The sequence below is a fragment of the Acinonyx jubatus genome, chromosome A1 (assembly GCF_027475565.1).
Source record: "Acinonyx jubatus isolate Ajub_Pintada_27869175 chromosome A1, VMU_Ajub_asm_v1.0, whole genome shotgun sequence".
Classification (NCBI taxonomy): Eukaryota; Metazoa; Chordata; class Mammalia; order Carnivora; family Felidae; genus Acinonyx; species Acinonyx jubatus.
The window spans coordinates 84094688-84116990 of record NC_069380.1 but is presented as its reverse complement, the minus strand read 5'-3'; the positions used below and the strand labels follow the sequence as shown (position 1 = coordinate 84116990).

General features: G+C 36.4%; 1 protein-coding gene across 1 annotated transcript; it reads left to right on the top strand.

Annotated features, from left to right (window-relative positions):
* The first annotated feature begins 7842 nt into the window (after positions 1 to 7842).
* Positions 7843 to 21395, top strand: LOC106974605 (olfactory receptor 6M1-like). Its single transcript, XM_015071859.3, has 2 exons — positions 7843 to 8758; positions 21307 to 21395. The coding sequence occupies exons 1-2, from the start codon at positions 7843 to 7845 to the stop codon at positions 21393 to 21395; spliced, it is 1005 nt and encodes a 334-aa protein (XP_014927345.1).
* The last annotated feature ends 908 nt before the right edge of the window (positions 21396 to 22303 follow it).

Below are 22303 nucleotides of genomic sequence, written 5' to 3'. Positions count from 1 at the left end.
GTCTCCCTGCCTCAGTCCATCTCAGATTTGAAGCCTGAAGACCCCATTCTCTCCTCCTGAGCCTGGAAAGCCCCAGCTTGTCTTGAGGGACAGTTTAACCATTGACTCCTTTGAGGAACCTTAGGAACTTAATGAGTGTCATGGAATAAGTGAAGAAATGAATGAATGAATTCTTCTCCCAAAGAGGGAGTAGTGGCTCTTGGTTCTTCCTGTTACCTTCGACCACCAGTGTGGGATCATAACACATCTCAGATAGGAGGAATGTGGAAGCCATCTGGGCCTCTTCATTGACTGTGGATAAACTGAGGCAAGGGTGTAAATGACAGGGAGGAAGCAAATGCCTCTTGTATGCCTCACCAGAAACTTGTCCCTGACAGATCCTGCCCAAGGGGTCATCCAGGGAGAAGGATGTGACTTAGACTTCTCAGGAGCACCTATGAGAAGAGTCTAAGGGTCAAAGCATTGGTGGATTCTGACATCCTGTCTTGCTCCATGTCAATTATAAAGCACACAAAAGAAAAAGTCAAGTGAGTGGTAAAGTTCTCACACAAGCTAGGTGTCTTTTTTTCTTTTCTAGCAACAAATCCTAGAGCCCAGCACATGTATCCATCCAAATACACTCCCTGCAAGCAAACGCTGGACAGAAGAATATATGTCTCCAAAAGAAAGCAAGCTTTTGTGGTTAGTTATAAACTTATTTGGGGGATGCTTGTATGGCTTAGTGGGTTAAGCCTCAGACTCTTGATTTTGGCTCAGGTCATGATCTCATGGTTCGTGAGTTTCAGTGTCTCTGAAGGCCCTGTGCTGACAGTATGGAACCTGCTTGGAATTCTCTCTCTCTCTCTCTCTCTCTCTCTCTCTCTCTCTCTCCCTCCCTCCCTCTGAGTGAAAGCTTTCCTTTGTTGGAAAACTTTTGCCTACTGTTTTTATATCCTTACTCATTATTTATGTGTTCAACTTTTCTATTTCTTCAAGATTAAGTGTTGTTGGCTGCATATTTCTAGGATTCTATAAATTGTTGTATGCAGATTTGTGCATAATTGTTCATACTAATCTCTTATGATCCTTTTTATTGTAATTGTGAATGCAAATTCAAGAGGAGAAGAGGAGGGCATGGAAAGAAACTTAAGCAACTGATATCTGCAAACACAAAAATCCATGGGGAAAAAATCACAGCCTCAACATGTATAGAGTGTCTGTAGTGGCTGTGTTGGTCATTGGTATCCTCATCAGCAGAAGCTTTTGGGGTATACTGTCTGGGATCTATGACAAGTGCATCAGTAATGAAAGCTTGGCATGAGAATCTGCAGTATCTACAAGGGCTACTGAGGTCCTTAGTGGGGAAGGCTGCTAGGGTCATATACAGAGCAGACCAGTGGCAACCAGTTGCTCCCACTGCATGACTGATACTGGTAACCCCTGCTCTTTTTCCTTGTTTCTATTCACTTCTAGATGTCTAAGCTTTTCTAGTCTCTCCATGATTTAAACTGACATGAGTAATTCCCGGAGTTCCTGAAAGGCTGGAGAATATGGTCATTTTTTCCCTCCTGCTTTCAAGAAGTTTCCTCTTGGCACTGCACAGTACTGGCTTGGAGTATAGGAAGATGCTGGCAAAATAAAACTTCTTCCTACAATTTCTCTGAAGTTTTTCTCAAGGTTTTTTGTTTGTTTGTTTGTTTATTCATTCTACTGTACTGCTGAAGTTTTTTGAGTGGACTCCTGAGCTTTCTTAGAACCACTTTTATTTGTGGATGGCTACCTGAGTGTTGATATTTATGAGGGAATGGAGACCATAATCTCTTATTCTGCCATCTTTCTGATATAATTGCCATAATGAATGATTTAATTGGTGAAATGCTGTTTTTTTCAGTTTGTTTGTTTTTTTTTTTTTTTAATTATAGTTGGTTGATGTATAGTGTAACATTGGAGTCAGGGGTAGAATTTAGTGATTGATCGCTTACATACAACATCCAGTGCTCATCACAAATGCCCTCCTTAATACCCATCTCCCATCTAGCCCATCACCCACCAACTTCCTTCCAACAACCCTCAGTTTGTTTTCTATAGTTAAGAATTGTCTTTTTCTTTTTTAATTTATTGTCAAATTGGTTTCCATACAACACCCAGTTTCTTCTATGGTTTGCCTCTCTCTCTCCCCATCCACATCTCATCTGTTTGCTTTCTTAAAGTCCACATATTAGGGTAAAATCATATGGTATTTATCTTTCTCTGACTTATTTCACTCAGCATAATACAGTTTAGCTCTGCCAAAGTCATTGCAAATGGTAAGATTTTATATCTCTGTTCATTAGTATGGACATTTTGGCTCTTTCCATAATTTGGCTATAGTCAAAGACGCTGCTATAATCCTTGAGGTATATGTACCCTTTGAATCTGTATTTTTGTATCTTTTGGGTGAATACCTAGCACTGAAATTGCTGGGTCATAGGATAGTTATTTTTCTAACTTTTTGAGAAAACTTCGTACTGTTTTCCAGAGTGGCTGCACCAGTTTGTATTCCCGCCAACAGTGTTAAGAGGGTTCCCCTTACTCTGCATCCTCGCCAACATTTGTTGTTTCTCTGCTGTTAATTTTAGCCATTCTGACAGATGTGAGGTGGTATCTCATCATAGTTTTGATTTGTATTTCCCTGATGGTGAGTGATGTTGAGCATCTTTTCATATGTCTGTTAGGCAGCTGTATATCTTCTATGGAAAATGTCTATTCATGTCTTCTGCCTATTTTAACTAGATTATTTGTTTTTTGGTGTGAAAAGTTGTTCTTACAATTTCAAACTGTTTGCTACTACTCACAATCATACTGAATATGAATGCATAACTAGGTATCTTCAACACAATGAAAATGAAACACAGATAAAAATCCTTTCTCCATTTTTCTCTCTCTGTTTTCTAGTTACTAAATTCTGTTAGTTTATAGTTTTCATTCACATCCTAATTACTAAAGTGTAATCTTAAGGATTTTATGCATTTAAACACTTTTCAGTATCTTATAGGGGAATTCTTTTTTTAATCAATACTTCTTTAGGTCTACTGTAGAAATGGTAAGTGATGACATCATACTTGCATATTTCCCAAACTTCCCAATATTTTACACATTTATGACATTGATACTTTGAAAAGATTTTCTTTATATTTTTTATGTCAAACACCATTTTTTTCCCTCTGAAGTCTCTCATCTCCTCTGCCACCTTCTCCACTTAGTAATCTAGTTTTTGTCCATAAATTTAAAGACCTTGAACTCTGGCCCTTCTAGGTGACATAAATTCCAAATGTATTTATTCTCTTAAATATATTAGGTACACACTTGGCTTTTCCTTAAACACCAAAAACTGCAATAGTGTTAGGTTTCTTTCCCCAATATACTATTTTTCTCACATCATTCACCCATATATTCATTAATCCATTCATATTATCTTTACTGAGGTGACTTTGCAGAAAATAAGCTTAATATTTTAGATGCAACATTAATAGCACAAACATAGTTTCAGGTGTCATTACTATTTAGGTTATTTGGGGAAACTGATATTACAAAGTAGTGCAAAAATTTATGACTTTACCAATACAATAAAAGAATAATGGATTCACACATAGACTACTGTAACTAAGCATCTGGTTATGTCTATAGAAGAAATGATTTATTCAGATCATGTAAGGCTTTAAACTGGTAAATGTGGTAGAATGTGGTGAGGAAATTCCAAGCAAAGAGAAAGTAGATGTGTTAACTATAACTTAAAATATATAAAAATATATAAGGAACTAAACAACGTCCAACAGAGGTGGTGAGGGAAATGAAGCAGAAAACAATGGCTAGAAGGGAAAGAAAAATACTATGAAAGGCTACCAAAAGTATATAATTCATCCTAGAGACTAAAATGAAGCCAATTATTTGAGAATAGATTATTGAACACCCAAAACAAGAACAGGTTACCCTGGGCTTTTATCTGAGTTAGCATATGTCTGCATGAATAGAAACCATAGGTCTATTAATTAGGCAATTTATATGTATAGCTTCTCTTTCTATATATAACCAGATATTTCTTTTATCTGTATGAAAGATAACTTGTCATAATAGAATATGTTAGAGAAAAATTATTCACACATTTCTTAAAAAATATAAAAGTATATTTTCTTTACCAAATATGCAAAAAAAACAACATATTTGTAAAAATGGTTTTCTACACATTTCTGTCTTTCTAAATTATAAGCTTCTGATTGTAGGCATCCTATATTAAGTCTCAGTAACTCAGAATATGCATAAGTACTCAATAAGTTTCAGTAACTTACCTTAAAATAATAATTTTAATGTAGAAATTCAAGATTTAAAGCATTTCATCCCTTTATATGATTTGTCTTATATTAACCATATAAAATAAATACCACAAATGAGAGTAATAATATCACCTTTCTCACATTATTTTTTTAAGAGCAAGAGAGTAAATTTACAGAAAAATGTTAACAGAGTGCTTAGCACATAAGTATTAAAAAATATAAATCCTCATGCAATTATGGTAATGACATTAAAAATGACATCTTGGGGGTGCCTGGGTGGTTCAGTCTGTTAAGCGTATGACTTCATCTCAGGTCATGATCTCACTGTTCATGAATTTTACCTGTTGTCAGGCTCTGTGCTGACAGCTCAGAGCCTGGAGCCTGCTTTGGATTCTGTGTCTCCCTCTCTCTTTGCCCATCTCCCACTTTCTCTCTCTCTCTCAAAAATAAATACACATCAAAAAAAAAACATTTTGTTTCCTAACTCAATAACAATAAATTACTTTGTACACTTTTATGTTTTAATGTTTATTCATTTCTTTTAAGAGAAAGAGAGAGAGAGAGTGTGCACCTGGGCATGCAGGTGAGGGAGGGGCAGAGGGGGAGAGGCAGACCAAAGAGAGGGACAAAGAACCTCAAGCAAGATCTGTGCTAGAAACCTGACACGACAGTCTCACAAACCATGAGATCATAACCTCGGCCTAAATCAAAAGTCAGATTCTTAACCAACTGAACCAACCAGGCTCCCCAAATTACACTGGACACTTTTAATAATTGATTATAGTCTGAAACGCATCTATGGAAGTTGCTATTTCCTTTTCTGGTGTGGGGTACATAATTTATGGGAGTTGTTTTTTTCACTTGTTAAACTTGGGAAACTTTTACTTCTTGTTTAATGATAGTTGTTTTTATAATTTTTTTCCCCTGTAGACCACTTATCTTGGAAGTCCTGCCTCCAGGGAAGAAGTAATGATGAACTCAGATTTAAATCCTCTTTCCAAATTGCAATGACTTAGGGATATGATCCTAGAAATTTCATAGTCTTGATTGTCTTTCCTAAAAGGCAAGGGGAGAAGACCCATAATTCCCAGACAAAGCTATAATAAACTATTCTGTAGTCATGAGTGTATTCTTCCCTCTTTTGTTTCCCAAACTTCTGAGACTGTCAGGAAAAAAGCAATAAAAACAACTACTAATCCATAGAAATGATTCCAACTATGGATCTCATCCAAACCATGCATCTGTATGAAGGGGGACACTTTGTTCAGTTTTGAAAAGATGAGCATAAACATTAATACAAACTCTGAAGCATACTTCAGCAGGTAAGTAGAGATCTTACAACAGAGTTGACCCTTGAACTACTGTAAACAATTTTGTCTTATGATGTTTTAATGGTATTTTCTCTTCTCTAGCTTCCTTTAAGAATACAGTGTACAATATGTACATCATACAGAACATGTTAATTGACTATTTATGTTATCAGCAAGGCTTCCTGTCAAGAGTAGGCTGTTATCAATTGGCTTTTTAGGTAGTCAAAAATTATATACAAAAATTATATATTGTCATATTGGCTAACATACAGTGTATAGAGTGTCCTCTTGGTTTTGGGGGTAGATTCTCATGATTTATCGCTTACATACAACACCTAGTGCCCATTCCAAAAAGTGCCCTCCTCAATGCCCATCACCCATTTCCCCTCCCTCCCACCCCTCCCCCAATCAACCCTCCGTTTGTTATATGTATTGAAGAGTCTCTTATGGTTTGCCTCCCTCCCTCTCCATTTGTAACTATTTCTTTTCCCTTTCTTTCCAAATCCTGCCTCTTGCAGCAACATGGATGGAACTGGAGGCTAATATGTTAAGTGAAATAAGTCAGTCAGATATTATATATTTTCACTCATATGTGGAACTTGAGAAACTGAAACCACCCTTTTATTTAAGTACAGAAAGAGTATCGCCCAGTAATACCCTTTAATCCAAAATCATCTTTCCCTTCTCCAAATGTATAACATTTATTTATTTGCCATGATAATAGGCCAAAAGCCTGATTAAAACTCTTCACACAATGTCACCATATTAAACATTTCATGTCTTGATAATTAATTTATTTATTAAAATTCTGAAAGATTATTTTAAGGAATCACAGAGAAAACACCAACGTTGTTCCAAAATAATTGCCTTTAACATTTTCAGTTCTAATTTCATATGTCAGAAATTCATTAGTGTCCCTCGTCCATTAAATGTATGATAATGAAATGAATGAAAGAAGGAATAAATATTTTGATCCAGAAAGAACAAACTTAAGTCAGAAGGCCCAGAATATTGTCTCACTTCTACCAGTGAATCTCTATATAACTGACAAATTTTAACTCAACTTGCCAAGCCTCACCCACCAAAAAATTAATAATTAATAATTAAATTAATTAATAATTAATTAATTAATAATTAAATTAATAATTAATAATTAAATGCCACTCGTTTTAAAATTATCTCTCAAACATCACCAAATATCAAACTTTTATGTACATTATAATATGGGATATGAAATATCTCTTTGCACTTATCCTGTGCTTTTTGTTTTCAATCACCTAGATATAAGGTGCAATATACATATTCCCAAATAATCAGCTTTAGTGAGTAAAAAGTCCCTTCTCTGCACTGTGTCCTGTTTGTATGTATATTTATGGTCCAGAAATTCTAGCATGAAGTAAGCTATCTTTTGTAGAATCCACTTCTCTCAGCTAGTCAAAATTCAGATGTTTAATATTTCCAAACTGCTTGTTAAGCATATGGTTTCTCTGCCTGAATGCCAAGATAAATAGTAAATTGTGATAAATTGAGTCATATTTCAGCCTTTCCCTTACCCTTGTAAGACCTGTGATAATCTCTCTTACTCTGGAGCCTGCTATCTTACAAAGATTACCTAAAGTTGATTTCATATTGTTAGAAACTGATCTGATCATGCAGAGGTTGGAGCCAGTAAGCAGGAGTCATGAACATTTTTTAAAATATTTCTATTATGTAATTGTGTTCAGTTATTTTTAAATTATTTCATTCCACCTATAAAAGACCACACTTAGCTCAAAAATGAGTTCTTTTACATGAAAAAAATATATAGAATTAAATTTTATTACAACTCTGTTACCACCTCAAAAAACACCATTATATCCTTAATGGATTAAGGACACAATAAGAGATCTATCTTAAAGGGAGATATCTAAGAATCTGTTTCACATTACTTGAATCCACTGTTAGCTTCCCTACACTTAAAGGAGTCTCCAACATTTTCCCAAAGCATAATTGTTACAATCTTAATGTGGAATTGATTCTGCTGTAATAAGTGAAAGTAACAACTAAGCACTTAAATCTTGTAGAATTTGTCTCAGTAGATATTTATACATTGAAAATAAAATTATCTGTGTGCATTAATCCCTCCTTGGCAACAACAATAACAGCAAAGGGTTAATGAATACTGACAGGGCACATTCAGGGTTAAGATGCAAATATTAATTATTCAAGAACTTTCTATTATTCCAGGTTAAACTGGGAACATTATGGATTATAGAAACAAGACCACAGTCACTGAGTTTATTCTTCTGGGGTTTCAGAATGAGAAGGAAGTAGAAATTCTTCTTTTTTCTGCATTCTTGCTCATGTATATGACGTCTCTGATTGGCAACACCATGATCATCCTTTTGGTGTGTGGTGACTACCGTCTGCATTCACCCATGTATTTCTTTGTAGCCAACCTTTCCTTCCTTGAAGTTGCCATCACCTCCACAGTGGTGCCTAAGATGCTAGCAAACACATTTTCCCTCACCAAAGCAATATCCTTCATAGGATGTCTCACGCAATCTTTCTTTTACTTCCTCTTGGGATCCACGGAATTCTTCATCCTGGTCGTCATGTCATTTGATCGATACATTGCCATCTGCAACCCATTGAGGTATGCCATCATCATGAACAAACAGACATGCATATTATTGCTTCTGGGATCCTATTTAGGTGCATTTTTGTCAATTTTAGCACCATCAATCTTAACTGCTCCTCTGCCCTTTTGTGGACCAAATATTATCAATCACTTCTTTTGTGACAGTGGCCCTGTGCTAAAGCTGGTCTGTGCAGATATCGCTCTGGCTGAGCTGGCTGACTTTATCTCCTCTGCTGTGTTGCTCTTGGGCTCCTTGCTCTTCACAGGAGTGTCTTACATGTACATTATTATTACTATCCTTAGAATTCCTTCTGTCCAGGGACGGCAGAAAGCTTTCTCCACTTGTGTTTCACACATCACTGTTGTGACACTTTATTATGGAAGCTCCATCTTTATTTACGTCCGCCCAAAAAAGGGTGATGTGATGGATGTTAACAAATTTGCCACAGTGCTGAACACCATTGTAACGCCGATGTTGAACCCTTTCATCTACAGCCTTCGAAATAAAAAAGTCAAAGAATCCCTGAAAGATGCCTGCAGTAAGTATATAAGTATGCTAATAAATTTAAAACCTCAACAATGATGTTTTTATAGAATTTAATGATTTACATACTTGACAACAAAATCATTCATTTGATGTAATTATGTGAATATTTAAAATTTTACATAAGGGAGAAACATATGTGAACATATCTTTCTACATATCTATTCCACATATATTCTGAACCAATAGGTCCAGTATTCAAGTAGATTCTCAAAATCTTTGTAGATAATTAATAGAACCAAAAGTACATATAAACATTTCTGCATACATACATACATACATACACATATATACATTCTTAAAGCTGTCTTTTTTCTCCCCATTTTCCTGTTATTTCAATTATTCCAAAACCAAATTCCTGTATAACCGCCAGATTTGAAATCTGGATGGCTCTGATTGTGATAGATTCTCACCTTCTGTCAGGTGCCTGGGTGACTCAGTTACGAATCTGATTCTTGCTTTGGGCTCAGCTCATGATCTCATGGTTGATGGGATTAAGCCCTGAGTGGGGATCTTTGCTGACAGTGTGGAGCCTGCTTGGGATTTTCTCTCTTTGCCCCTTCCCCACTAGTGCTCTCTCTCTCTCTCTCTCTCTCTCTCTCTCTCTCTATCTCTCTCTGTCTCTCTCTCCAAATAAACGAAAAAATAAACATTAAAAAAATTCTCACCTTATGTTACCAATTTATGATTTTTTTCTTTATAGGTATCAGTGTATATTTGAATTTAATACAAATAAATTCCCTTATTAAGGTGGTGAATTTATTTTGACTTGAGTTTTGATATATTACTTTTAAATTATATATGTCATTGGATAATTAAGTTTATTTTAAATGTTTATCTATGTTTGAGATGGAGGGTTGGAGGAAAGGCATAGAGAGAAGGAGGCTATCACTAAAGCACAAAGCCCAATAAGGGACTTGAACCCAGGAACTATAAGATTATGACCTGAAATGAAATCAGATGCTTAACTAATGGAGCCAGATGGCCCAGATAATTAAGTTTTAATTTAAGTTACAGACAGATCTTCTCAGGCCTCTACTTAAGTTATAATCTGCAGCCATTATGCTCCTATTTCTATGCCACAGATGCTGGGGCAATGGAACTCACAAGAATTTAAAAGCCCCTGGTGAGTAGGCAAAAGAGGGATAGCAAGCAGGAAACTATCAGAGGGGTTTATTTATTTTACTTTTCAGGATCATTGGAAATGAATCTATTCAAGTCAAGACCACATTTTTTTTTTTTACACAAGAGATCTTCATTTTTTTTAACATGACCACAATTATTCAACTCTTATTTTATTTTTGTGTTTTCAATTTTTTATTCATGTTCCTGTTAGTTAATATACAGTGTGATATTAGTTTTAGGAGTAGAATTTAATTATTCATCAGTTATATACAACATCCAGTGTTCATCACAAGTGCCCTCCTTAATACGTATCACCCATTTATTTAACCCATCTTCCCACCCACCTGCCCTCCACTCTCAGTTTCTTCTCTATAGTTAAGAGTCTGTTGCATGGTTTGCCTGTCTCAGTTTTTCTTCCTATATTCATTTGATTTTTTTCTTAAATCCACATATGAGTGAAATAATATAATATTTGTGTTTCTATTAATGATTTATTTCATTTAGCATAATATTCACTAGCTCAATCAATGTTGTTGGAAATGGAAAGATTTTTAATGGCTTTCATTAAGCCATTCTTTTTAATGGCTGAGCAATATTCCATTATATATATATATATATTCCTATATATATAATATATAATATTCCATTATATATATATTATATATATATAATTCCATATATATAATATATATATATATATATATATATATATATATAAAATATCTTTTTTTATCCATTCATCAGTCAATGGACACTTGGGCTGTTTTCATAGTTAATACTGCTAGAAACATGGAGTACATGTATCTCCTTGAATTAGTATTTTTGTATTCTTTGGGTAAATACCTAGTAGTGGAATTATGGGATCATAGGGTAGTTCTATTTTTAGAGGAAACTCCATACTGTTCTCCAGAGTGGCTGCATCAGTTTGCATTCCCTCAAACACTGGGTTCTCCTTTTTCTTCATCCTCCCCAACATCTGTTATTTTCAGTGTTGTTAATTTAGCCATTCTGACAAGTGTGAGGTGGTATCTCACTGTAGTTTTGATTTGTATTTCTCTGATGATAATGTTTTCATGTATCTGGTAGCCATCTATATGTCTGCTTTGGGGAAAAAAATGTCTGTTCATGTCTTCTGCTCATTATTTGTTTTGGGAGTGTTGAGTTTTATAAATTCTTTATATATTTTGGATACTATCCCTTTATCTGATATGTCATTTGCAAATATCTTCTCCCATTCCATTAGTTGCCTTTTAGTTTTGTTGATTGTTTCCATTGCTGTGCAGAAGTAATTTTTATCTTGATGAAGTCCCAACAGTTCATTTTTGCTTTTGTTTCCCTTGCCTCAGAAGGCATATCTAGTAAGAAGTGGCTAAGGCTATGTCAAAGAGATTACTACTTGTGTTCTCTAGCATTGAAAATGTTTCCTGTCCCACATTTAGGTATTTCATCCATTTTGAATTTATTTTTGTGTACAGTGTAAGGAAGTAGTCCAGTTTCATTCTTTTACACAATGAGATCTTTCCTAAAGTGTAATAGGGACCTGAAACTTTCATGATAACAGGGAGATTACATTTGAATAATCAGTCAAAATATCTTAATTACATATGAAGAAATAGGTAAAAGTACTCATTTGAATATAAATGAAGATCCATTCCTGTTACATGACTTATTTATTTCAAAATAGCTAGCCTGTCTCTCATTTGAAATATTTTTTACCTTTTTTTTTCTTATTTGAGAGAGAGAGAGAGAGAGAGAGAGGGAGGGAGGGGTGGGGAGAGACACACATGGAATCTGAAGTAGGCTCCAGGCTCGAGCAGTCAGCACAGAACTCAATGTGGGACTTGAACCCACGAAGCATTAGATTATGACTGAGCCAAAGTTGCCTACTTAAATGACTGAACCAAATAGGTGCCCCTAGCTAAAGTGTTTCTTGTAAGACATATGTAATTTTAAAAGAACATTGTTGGATGGAATAATTTTATTAAAGTATACACTTTATGAAGATATCCCATCTTTGTCTGATCTAATAAGGGTGTATCAATGTTTTCTATATGCCTCAGTAGCTGGGATACAAATGAATATGTAAAGCTCTGGAGTCATCTGCATTTAATTAGCCATTCATTTCAAGATCATTTTTAACCTATGAATTCTGATTTCCAACTATTGAATTCATCACATCCCGTATTCCCCATATATCTTTGACTACACATCTTGACTGTCAGTAAATTAATAGTAGTAATCTTTTCAATGTGTGTGTCTCTTCTCAGAACGCTATCATTTCTGTTTAGACTACCAGGACATTTCTGGAACCATACATTGTGCTTGAGGCACTACTGGAGGAAGCTGTAGATTGGTTCTTTCAAAAATAACCATTAATAATATTATTTTTATTACCATGAATATAACCTGGAAATATAATTCAGACTTGTATGGGTTTGAGCATGAATTCTGAAGTAAAAACAGCTTTCCGGTAATGGGCTGGCTTGCTGACCAGAAGAGGTACAGACTCCCTGGCAGTAATCTCCCCCATTATCCTCAATTACCCTAAAATAAGGCTCACTTCATCTTCTGTAAATAATTCACATCATTTGAATTCAACATCAAATGTTGTAATCTATTATTTTAATATGTATCACAGTATTGAAATCAAGTGATGAATTATCTTTCTTAGAGGAAATGTTATTTCTTAAGCACATATAATGACTTCCCCATTTATTTGTGTATCTCTATTGCTGAATAAGTATGTTTTACTTAGTTGCATATGAGACAAATCACACCAGAGAAAGGATTTTCATCTTTTATTATTTATTACTGTATTTTCAATATCTATAAAAGTGCCTGAGGGGGCACCTGAGTGGCTCAGTCAGTTAAGCGTCGGACTTCAGCCCAGGTCATGATCTCACATTTCATGAGTTTGAGCCCTGCATCGGGCTCTGTGCTGATGACTCAGAGCCTGGAGCCTGCTTGGATCTTGTGTCTCCCTCTCTCTCTGCCCCTCCCCCACTCATGCTCTCTTTCTCCTTCAAAAATAAAAATGAAAAAAAAAAATTTAAAGTGCCTGAGAACTATTAGTTGTACATAAACATTAGTTGGATCAGCAAATAGATGAATAAAATAACTCTATATTGTCAATATACATTTCCAAATTAATAAAATGATCCAACACTAAGCAGGAAAGAGGTGTAAAGATGGTGGAGTAGCAAGGGGACCCAGAACTTGTCTCATCCCTCAAACACAGCTAGGTAAACATCAAACCATTTTGAACTACTAGGATTTTGATCTGAGGATTAACAGAACAATCTGCATAATTTCCTGCACAGAACCTAGCAGGTACATAATTTGGAGAATTAAACTGGGGGAGAGAAGAGCCCTGGTGCCACCAAGGGGAGGGAGTTATTTTCATGAAGAGGAGGAAGATAGGGGTGGGGGGTGGAGAGCAGTGCAGTGGGTTTGTGCAAGAAAGCACTCTCCCTGAAAGCAGCTAAAGAGAAAGAGTGAAAATGTGCACAGGTATTCACACAAGGAAACTGTTCCACAAAACCATTGATGGGGGGGGGGGGAAGAGAAGGTTTCAATACTGCCAGTTATTTTATAATCAATGGAACTAAGAACCTCTGAAGTGTCAGAGGTCAGCCCCTGGTGGTGCTCCAGCAGGGAAGCAGTACAGAGCCTTGGGAACAGGCAGTGCAGTCTGAGGATCCCCTGAGTTGCATGGGGAGAAGGGTTCCACTGCTTGGAGTGCATTTGGTACAGGTGATCTGGCCTCTCCATAGATAAAAGAAAGTCAGTGTAGCCACACTTATATCAGACAAATGAGATTAAAAAAAACTGTAACAAGAGATGAAGAATGATATGTCATAATTAAGGGGTCTATCCATCAAGAAGATCCAATAATTGTAACAATTTATTCCCCTCCATCTTGGGAACAGCAAAATATATAAATCAGTTTATAACAAACATAAAGAAACCCACTGATAATAATACAATAATAGTAGGTGACATTGGGGCGCCTGGGTGGCTCAGTTGGTTGGGCGGCCGACTACAGCTCAGGTCATGATCTCCCCGCCTGTAAATTCGAGCCCTGCATCAGGCTCTGTGCTGACAGCTCAGAGCCTGGAGCCTACTTCTGATTCTATGTCTCCCTCTCTCTCTGCCCCTTCCCTGCTTGCTCTCTGTCTCTCTCTGTCTCTGTCTCTGTCTCTCTCTCTCAAAATTAATAAATATTACACAAATTAAAAAGAAAAAAGAAAAACAGCTTCAGAAAATAGTAGGTGACATTAATACTCCACTTACAACAAAGGACAGATTATCTAAGCAGAAGATCAACAGGAAAACAATGATTTTGAAAGACACACTGGACCAGATGGACTTAACAGATACATTCATAACATTCCATCATAAAGTAGCAGAATGTACATTCTTTTTGAATGCACATGGAACATTCCCCAGAATAGATCACACACGGGGTCACAAATCAGCCCTCAACAAGTATAAAAAGATTGAGAACAAACTGTGCATATTTTCAGATCACAATGCTATGAAACTTGAAGTTAACCTCAGGAAAAAAAAAATGGAAAGTGCTCAAATACATTGAGGTTAAAAAGCGTCCTATTAAGGAATGAATGGACCAAGAAAAGTAAAGAAGAAAATAAAGTATGTATTTGTATACATGTAAGCAAATGAAAACGAAAATACAACAATGAATACCTTTGGCATACAGCAAAGGCAGTCCTAAGAGGGAACTTATTGCAATTCAGTCCTACTTCAAGAAGTAAGAAACGTCCCAAATGCACAACCTAACCTTACAACGAGAGGAGCTAGAAAATGAAAATCAAATAAAGCTTGAAGCCAGCATAGAAAAGAAATAATAAAGATTAGACCAGAAATAAATTGTATAGAAGCAAACAAACTAAAAACAGTAAAACAGATCAATAATACTAAGAGCTGGTTCTGTGAAATAATTAACAAAATTGGGGTGCCTGGTGGCCTAGTCAGTTAAGTGTCTGACTTTGACTCATGTCTTGATCTTACAGTTTGTGGGTTCGAGCCAGCATTGGGCTCTGTACTGACAGCTCAGACCCTGGAGACTGCTTCAGATTCTGTTTCCTTTTCTGTCTGCACTTGCACTCTGTCTCTCAGAAATAAATAAACATTTAAAATTTAAAATAATAATAATAAAAAACAGACTGATCAAAAAGAAAAGAGAATGGACCCACATAGATAAAATCACAAATGAAAGAGAGATTACAAGCAACATCAAAGAAATACCAAAAATTATAAGAGAATAGTATGAATAATTATATGCCAAAAACCTTGGCAATCTGGAGGACACGGACAAATTCTTAGAAACTCCCAAACTACCAAAACTGAAACAGGAAGAAACAAAAAATGTTACAGACCCATAACCAGCAAATATTGAATCAGTGATCAAAAATCTCCTAACAAATAAGAGTCCTGGGCCAGAGGATTTCTCAGGGGAATTCTACCAAACATTTAAAGAACAGTTAATAGCTATTCTTCTCAAACTGTTCCAAAAAATAGAAATAGAATAAAAACATCCAAACTTATTCTTCAAAGCCAACATTACCTTAATTCCAAAGCCATACAAAGATCCCACTAAAAAGAATTACAGGCCAATATCGCTGATGAATCTGGATGCAAAATCCTCAACAAAACTAGCAAACTGAATCCAACAATACATTAAAAGATCACTCACCATGATCAAGTGGGGTTTATCCTGGGCCAAATAATAGGTTCAAAAATTGCAAATCAATCAATGTAATACACCACATTAATAAAAGAAAGGATAAGAACCATATGATCCTCTCAATAGATACAGGAAAAGTATTTGACAAAGCATCCATTCTTGATAAAACCCTCAATAAGGTAAGGTTACAGGAAACATACCTCAACATAATAAAGGCCATATATGAATAAAACATAGCTAATATCATCCTTAATGGGGAAAAACTGAGAGCCTTTCTCCTATGGTCGGGAAATAGCATGTCCACTTTCACCATTACTATTTTACAGAGTATTGGAAGCTTTAGCCTTAGCAATCAGACAACAAAAATAAATAAAACAAATTCAAATCAGTAAGGAAAAATAAAAACTTTCTATAATTGCAGATGACATGATACTTTATGTAGAAAACACAAAAATCTCCACCAAAAAAATTGCTAGAATAATACATGAATTCAGTAAAGTCAGTGCATATAAAGTCAAGGTGCAGAAATATGTTGCATTTCTATATACCAATAACAAAGCAGCAAAAAAGGAAATCAAGGAATGGATCCCATTTTCAATTGCAGCACAAACAATGAGATACCTAAGAATAAACATCACAAAAAAGGTAAGAGATATGTACTCTGAAAATATAGAACATTTATGAAAGAAATTGAAGAAGACACAAAAAAATGAAAAAAAAATATTCCATGCTTATGGATTGGAAGAACAAACATTGGTAAAATGTCTATACTACCAAAAGTAATCTACACATTAATGCAACTGTAAAATAATACCACCAGCATTTTTGCAGAGCTAGAAGAGACAATCCTAAAATTTATTTTTTAATATAAAATTTATTGTCAAATTGGTTTCCATACAACACCGAGTGTTCATCCCAACAGGTGCCCTCCTCAATGCCCATAACCCACTTTCCCCTCCCCCTGACCTCCCATCAACCCTCAGTTTATTCTTAGTTTTTAAGAGTCTCTTATGATTTGCTCCTTCCCTCTCTGTAACTTTTTTTCCCCTTCCCCTCCTCCATGGTCTTCTGTTAACTTTCTCAGGATCCACATATGAGGGAAAACATGGTATCTATCTTTCTCTGTATGACTTACTTAACTTTGCATAATACTCTCCAGTCCCATTCACGTTGCTAAAAAAAAAAAGACATATTTCATTCTTTATCATTGCCAAGTAGTATTCCATTGTATATATAAACCACAACTTCTTTATCCATTCATCACTTGATGGACTTTTAGGCTCTTTCCATAATTTGGCTATTTTTGAAAAGGCTGATATAAACATTGGGGTACAAGTGCCCCTATGAATGAGCACTCATGCATCGCTTGGGAGGACAGCAGTGCTATTGCTGGGTCATAGGGTAGATCTATTTTTAGTTCTTTGAGGAACCTTCACACTATTTACCAGAGTGGGTGCACCTGTTTGCATTCCCACCAACAGTGCAAGAAGGTTCCCATTTCTCCACATCCTCTCCAGCATCTACAGTCTCCTGATTTGTTCATTTTAGCTAAATTAATTTAGCATTTTAGCCAAAACCTCAGAGACGTTTTTTCCTGCTTTCTCCTCTAGGGTTTTCATGGTTTCCTGTCTCACATAACCATCCTTCATCCATTTTGAGTTTATTTTTGTGAATGGTGTAAAAAAGTGGTCTAGTTTCATTCTTCTGCATGTTGCTGTCCAGTTCTCCCAGCACCATTTGCTAAAGAGACTGTCTTTTTTCCACTGGATATTCTTTCCTGCTTTGTCAAAGATTAGTTGGCCATACTTTTGTGGGTCTAATTCTGGGATCTTTATTTTATTCCATTGGTCTATATGTCTGTTTTTCTGCCAATACCGTGCTGTCTTGATGATTACAGCTTTGTAGTAGAGGTTAAAGTCTGGGATTGTGATGCCTCCCGCTTTGGTCTCCTTCTTCAATATTACTTTGGCTATTCGGGGTATTTGTGGTTCCATACAAATTTTAGGATTCCTTGTTCTAGCTTCAAGAAGAATACTGGTGCAATTTTGATTGGGATTGCATTGAATGTGTAGATAGCTTTGGGTAATATTGACATTTTAACAATATTTATTCTTTCAATCCATGAGAACGGAATGTTTTTCCATTTCTTTGTATCTTCTACAATTTCCTTCAAAAGCTTTCTATAGTTTTCAGCATACAGATCTTTTACATCTTTGGTTACGGCTATTCCTAGGAATTTTATGATTCTTGGTGCCATTGTGAATAGGATCAGTTTCTTTATTTCTCTTTCTGTGGCTTCGTTATTAGTGTATAAGAATGCAACTGATTTCTGTACATTAATTTTGTATCCTGTGACTTTGCTGAATTCATGTATCAATTCTAGCACAGTTTTCGTGGAGTCTATCTGGTTTTCCATGTATAATATCATGTCATCTGCAAAAAGCGAAAAGTTGACTTCATCTGTGCCAATTTTGATGCCTTTGATTTCCTTTTGTTGTCTAGTTGCTGATGATAGAACTTCCAACCCTATGTTAAACCACAGTGGTGAGAGTGGACAACCCTGTCATGTTCATCATCTCAGTGGGAAAGCTCTCAGTTTTCCGCATTGAGAATTATATTAGCTGTGGGCTCTTCATAAATGGATTTTATGATAAGTATGTTCCTTCAATCCTGACTTTCTCGAGGGTTTTTATTAAGAAAGGATGCTGAATTTTGTCAAATGCTTTTTCTGCATCAATTGACAGGATCATATGGTTCTTATCTTTTTTTTTTATTAATGTGATGTATGACATTGATTGATTTGTGAATTTTGAACCAGCCCTGCAGGCCAGGAATGAATCCCACTTGATCATGGTGAATATTTTTTTATATGCTGTTGAATTTGATTTTCTAGTATCTTAAGGATAATTTTTGCATCCATATTCATGAGGGATATTGACCTGTAGTTCTTTTTTTTTGCTGGGTCTCTGTCTGGTTTAGAAATCAAAGTAATGCTGGCTTCATAGAATGAGTCTGGAAGTTTTCCTTCCCTTTCTATTTTTTGGAACATCTTCAGAAGGATAGGTATTATCTGCGCTTTAATGTCTGGTAGAATTCCCCAGAGAAGCCATCTGGTCCTGGACTCTTATTTCTTGGGAGATTTTTGATAACTGATCCAATTTCTTCACTAGTTTGGGTCTGTTCAAGTTTTCTATTTCTTCCTGTTTGAGCTTTGGAAGTGTGTGTGTGTATAGGAATTTTTCCAGTTCTTCCAGGTTGTGTAGTTTGTTGGCATATAATTTTTCATAGTATTCTCTGATAATTATTTGTATTTTTGAGGGATTGGTTGTAATAATTCCATTTCATTCATGTTTTTATCTATTTGGGTCATCTCCCTTTTCTTTTTGAAAAGCCTGGCTAGAGGTTTATCAATTTTGTTTCTTTTTTCAAAAAACCAACTCTTGGTTTCATTGATCAGCTCTACAGTTTTTTTTTTTTTTTTTTTAGAATCTATATTGTTTTTCTCCTCTGATCCTTATTATTTCTCTTCTTCTGCTGAGATTGGGGTGTTTTGCTGTTCTGTTTCTATTTCCTTTAGGTGTGCTATTAGATTTGTATTTGGGACTTTCCTTGTTTTTTTTTTTAAATATGCCTGGATTGCAATGTATTTTCCTCTCAGGACTGCTTTTGCTGCATCCCAAAGCATTTGGATTGTTGTATTTTCATTTTCATTTGTTTTCACATATGTTTTAATTTCTTCTCTAATTGCCTGGTTGACCCATTTATTCTTTTGTAGGATGTTCTTTAACCTCCATGCTTTTGGAGGTTTTACAGACTATTTCCTGTGGTTGATTTCAAGTTTCATAGCATTGTAGTCTGAAAGTGTGCATGGTATGATCTCAATTCTTTTATACTTATGAAGGGATGTTTTGTGACCCAGTATGTGATCTATCTTGGAGAATGTTCCATGTGCACTGGAGAAGAAAGTATATTCTATTGCTTTGGGATGCAGAGTTCTAAACATATCTGTCAAGTCCACCTGATACAATGTATCACTCAGGGCCCTTGTTTCCTTATTGATTCTCTGTCTAGATGATCTATCCAATTCTGTCAGTGGAGTATTAAAGTCCCCTGCAATTACCACATTCTTATCAATAAGGTTGCTTATGTTTGTCATTAATTGCTTTATCTATTTTGGTGCTATCAAATTCGGTGCATAGACATTTATAATTGTTAGATCTCCATGATTGATAGATACTGTAATTACTATATAATGTCCTTATTCATCTCTTGTTACAACCTCTAATTTAAAGTCTCATTTGTCTGTTATAAGTATGGCTACTTCAGCTTTCTTTTGACTTCCAGTAGCATGATAGATAGTTCTTCATCCCCTCACTTTCAATCTGAAGGTGTCTTCAGGTCTAAAATGAGTCTCTTGTAGACAGCAAATAGATGGGTCTTGTTTTTTAATATCCATTATTATACCCTATGTCTTTAGGTTGGAGCATTTAGTCCATTTATATTCAGTGTTATTATTGAAAGACATGGGTTAGAGTCATTGTAATATCTGTAGGTTTCATGCTTGTAGTGGTGTCTCTGGTACTTTGTGGTCCTTGAAACATTTCACTCACAGAGTCCCCCTTAGGATCTCTTGTAGGGCTGGTTTAGTGGTGATGAATTCCTTCAGTTTTTGTTTGTTTGGGAAAACCTTTATCTCTCCTATTCTGAATGACAGATTCGCTGGATAAAGGATTCTTGGCTGCATATATTTTTTTCTGATCATCACATTGAAGATTCTCTGTCATTCGTTTCTGGCCTGCCAAGCTTCAGTAGATAGGTCTTCTACTACCCTTATATGTCTACCTTTGTAATTTAGGGTAGGCTTATATCTCTAGCTGCTTTCAGAATTCTCTTTATCTTTTTATTTTGCCAGTTTCACTAGGATATGTCGTGCAGAAGATTGATTCAAGTTACGTCTGAAGGGAGTTCTCTATGCCTCTTGGATTTCAATGTCCCAGATCAGGAAAGTTCTGAGCTATGATTTGTTCAAGTACACATTCAGCACCTTTCTCTCTCTTCTTCTTCTGGAATTCCTATGATGAGGATATTGTTCAGTTTGATTGCATCACTTAGTTCTCTAATTCTCCCCTTATACTCCTGGATTTTTTTATCCCTCTTTTTCTCAGCTTCCTCTCTTTCCATAATTTTATCTTGTAATTCATCTATTTTCTCCTCTGCCTCTTCAATCTGTGCTATGCCCGCCTCCATTTTATTTTGCACCTCATTGATAGCATTTTTTAGTTCTTCATTACTATTTCTTAGTCCCTTGATATCTGTAACAATAGATTCTCTGCTGTCGTCTATGCTTTTTTCAAGCCCATCAATTAACTTTATGACTATTATTCTAAATTCTTATTCTGTTATATTACTTAAATCAGTTTTGATCAATTCGTTAGGTGTCGCTACTTCCTGGAGTTTCTTTTGAGGACAGTTCTTCTGTTTTTTCATTTTGGGTAGTCCCTGCAGTAGCTCTAAACTGCAGGGCACTTCCCCTGTGCTGTCCAGAGAAACTTGTGTTGGTGGGCAGGCCACAGTCAGACCCTATGTCTGCCCCAGCCCACTACTGGGGCTACAGTCAGACTGGTGTGTACCTTATCTTCCACTTTCCCAAGGGCACGTCTCACATGTGTGTGAGTGGTGTGGCCCCTGTCTGGCTGTTTGCACACTGCCAGGCTTGCTTGTGGTGCTTCTTCGATGGGATCTGGCCAAGGGTGTTTTACAGGGGGTGGATCTGCCAGGTGCACAGAGGCGGGAGGAGTAGGCTTAGCTTGCTTTGCCTTAGGTGGTCCCCTGCAGGAGGCGCCCTGCAGCACCAGAAGGAGGTGGGCCCTTTGGAGAGATAGATCCACAAAAGCACAGCATTGGGCATTTGCTTAGTGCAAGCAAGTTCAGTGGTGGGAACGGGTTCCCTTTGGAATTTCGGCTGGTGGTGAGAGAGGGAAATGGCCCCTGCCAGCAACTTTGTTCCCCCACTGTGCTCTGTCCTCCCAGAGCTCAACAACTCTCCCTCCCAGTGTCCTCTTGCACTCCCCACTCTCTGAGAGGAGAGCTGTTGACTTTTAACATTCCAGATGTTAAATCCCACTGGCTGTCAGAACTCACCGAGTTGGCTCCTCCACTTTTGCAAGCCAGACTTGGGAGTCTCTGCCTTGCTGGGCAGGCTGACCTCCACCAACCCAGCTCCCTCCTGCCAGTCCTTGTAGCATGCACTGCCTCTCCACCCTTCCTACCCTCTTCCATGGTCCTCTTGCCTACACTTGGCTCCAGAGAGTCTGTTCTATTAGTCTTCAGGTTGTTTTCTTGGTTATTTAGGCAAATGTCAGTGGAATCTAAGTGATCAGCAGGATGAGGTGAGCCCAGTATCCTCCTATTCCACCATCTTCCTGTTCCCTCCTTACAAAAATTTGTATGGAACCACAAAAGACCCTGAATAGCCAAAGCAATCCTGAAAAAAGAAAAATAAAACAGCAAGTATTATTATTCTAGATTTCAAGCTACATTACAAACATGTAGTCATCAAGACAGTATGGCACTGGCACAAAAACAGACAAACAGATCAATGGAACGGAATAGAAAATTAGAAATGGACCCACAAATATTGGTCACCTAATCTTCAACAAAGCAGGAAAGAATATTCAATGGAAAAAAAAGACTGTCTCATCAACAATG

Excerpts from the sequence above, each read along its gene's own strand:
- LOC106974605 (XM_015071859.3), top strand. The coding sequence starts at position 7,843 with ATGGATTATAGAAACAAGACCACAGTCACTGAGTTTATTCTTCTGGGG. Across the intron at positions 8,759-21,306 it reads ATCCCTGAAAGATGCCTGCA|GCTTGCTTGTGGTGCTTCTT; the intron begins GTAAGTATATAA and ends GCACACTGCCAG.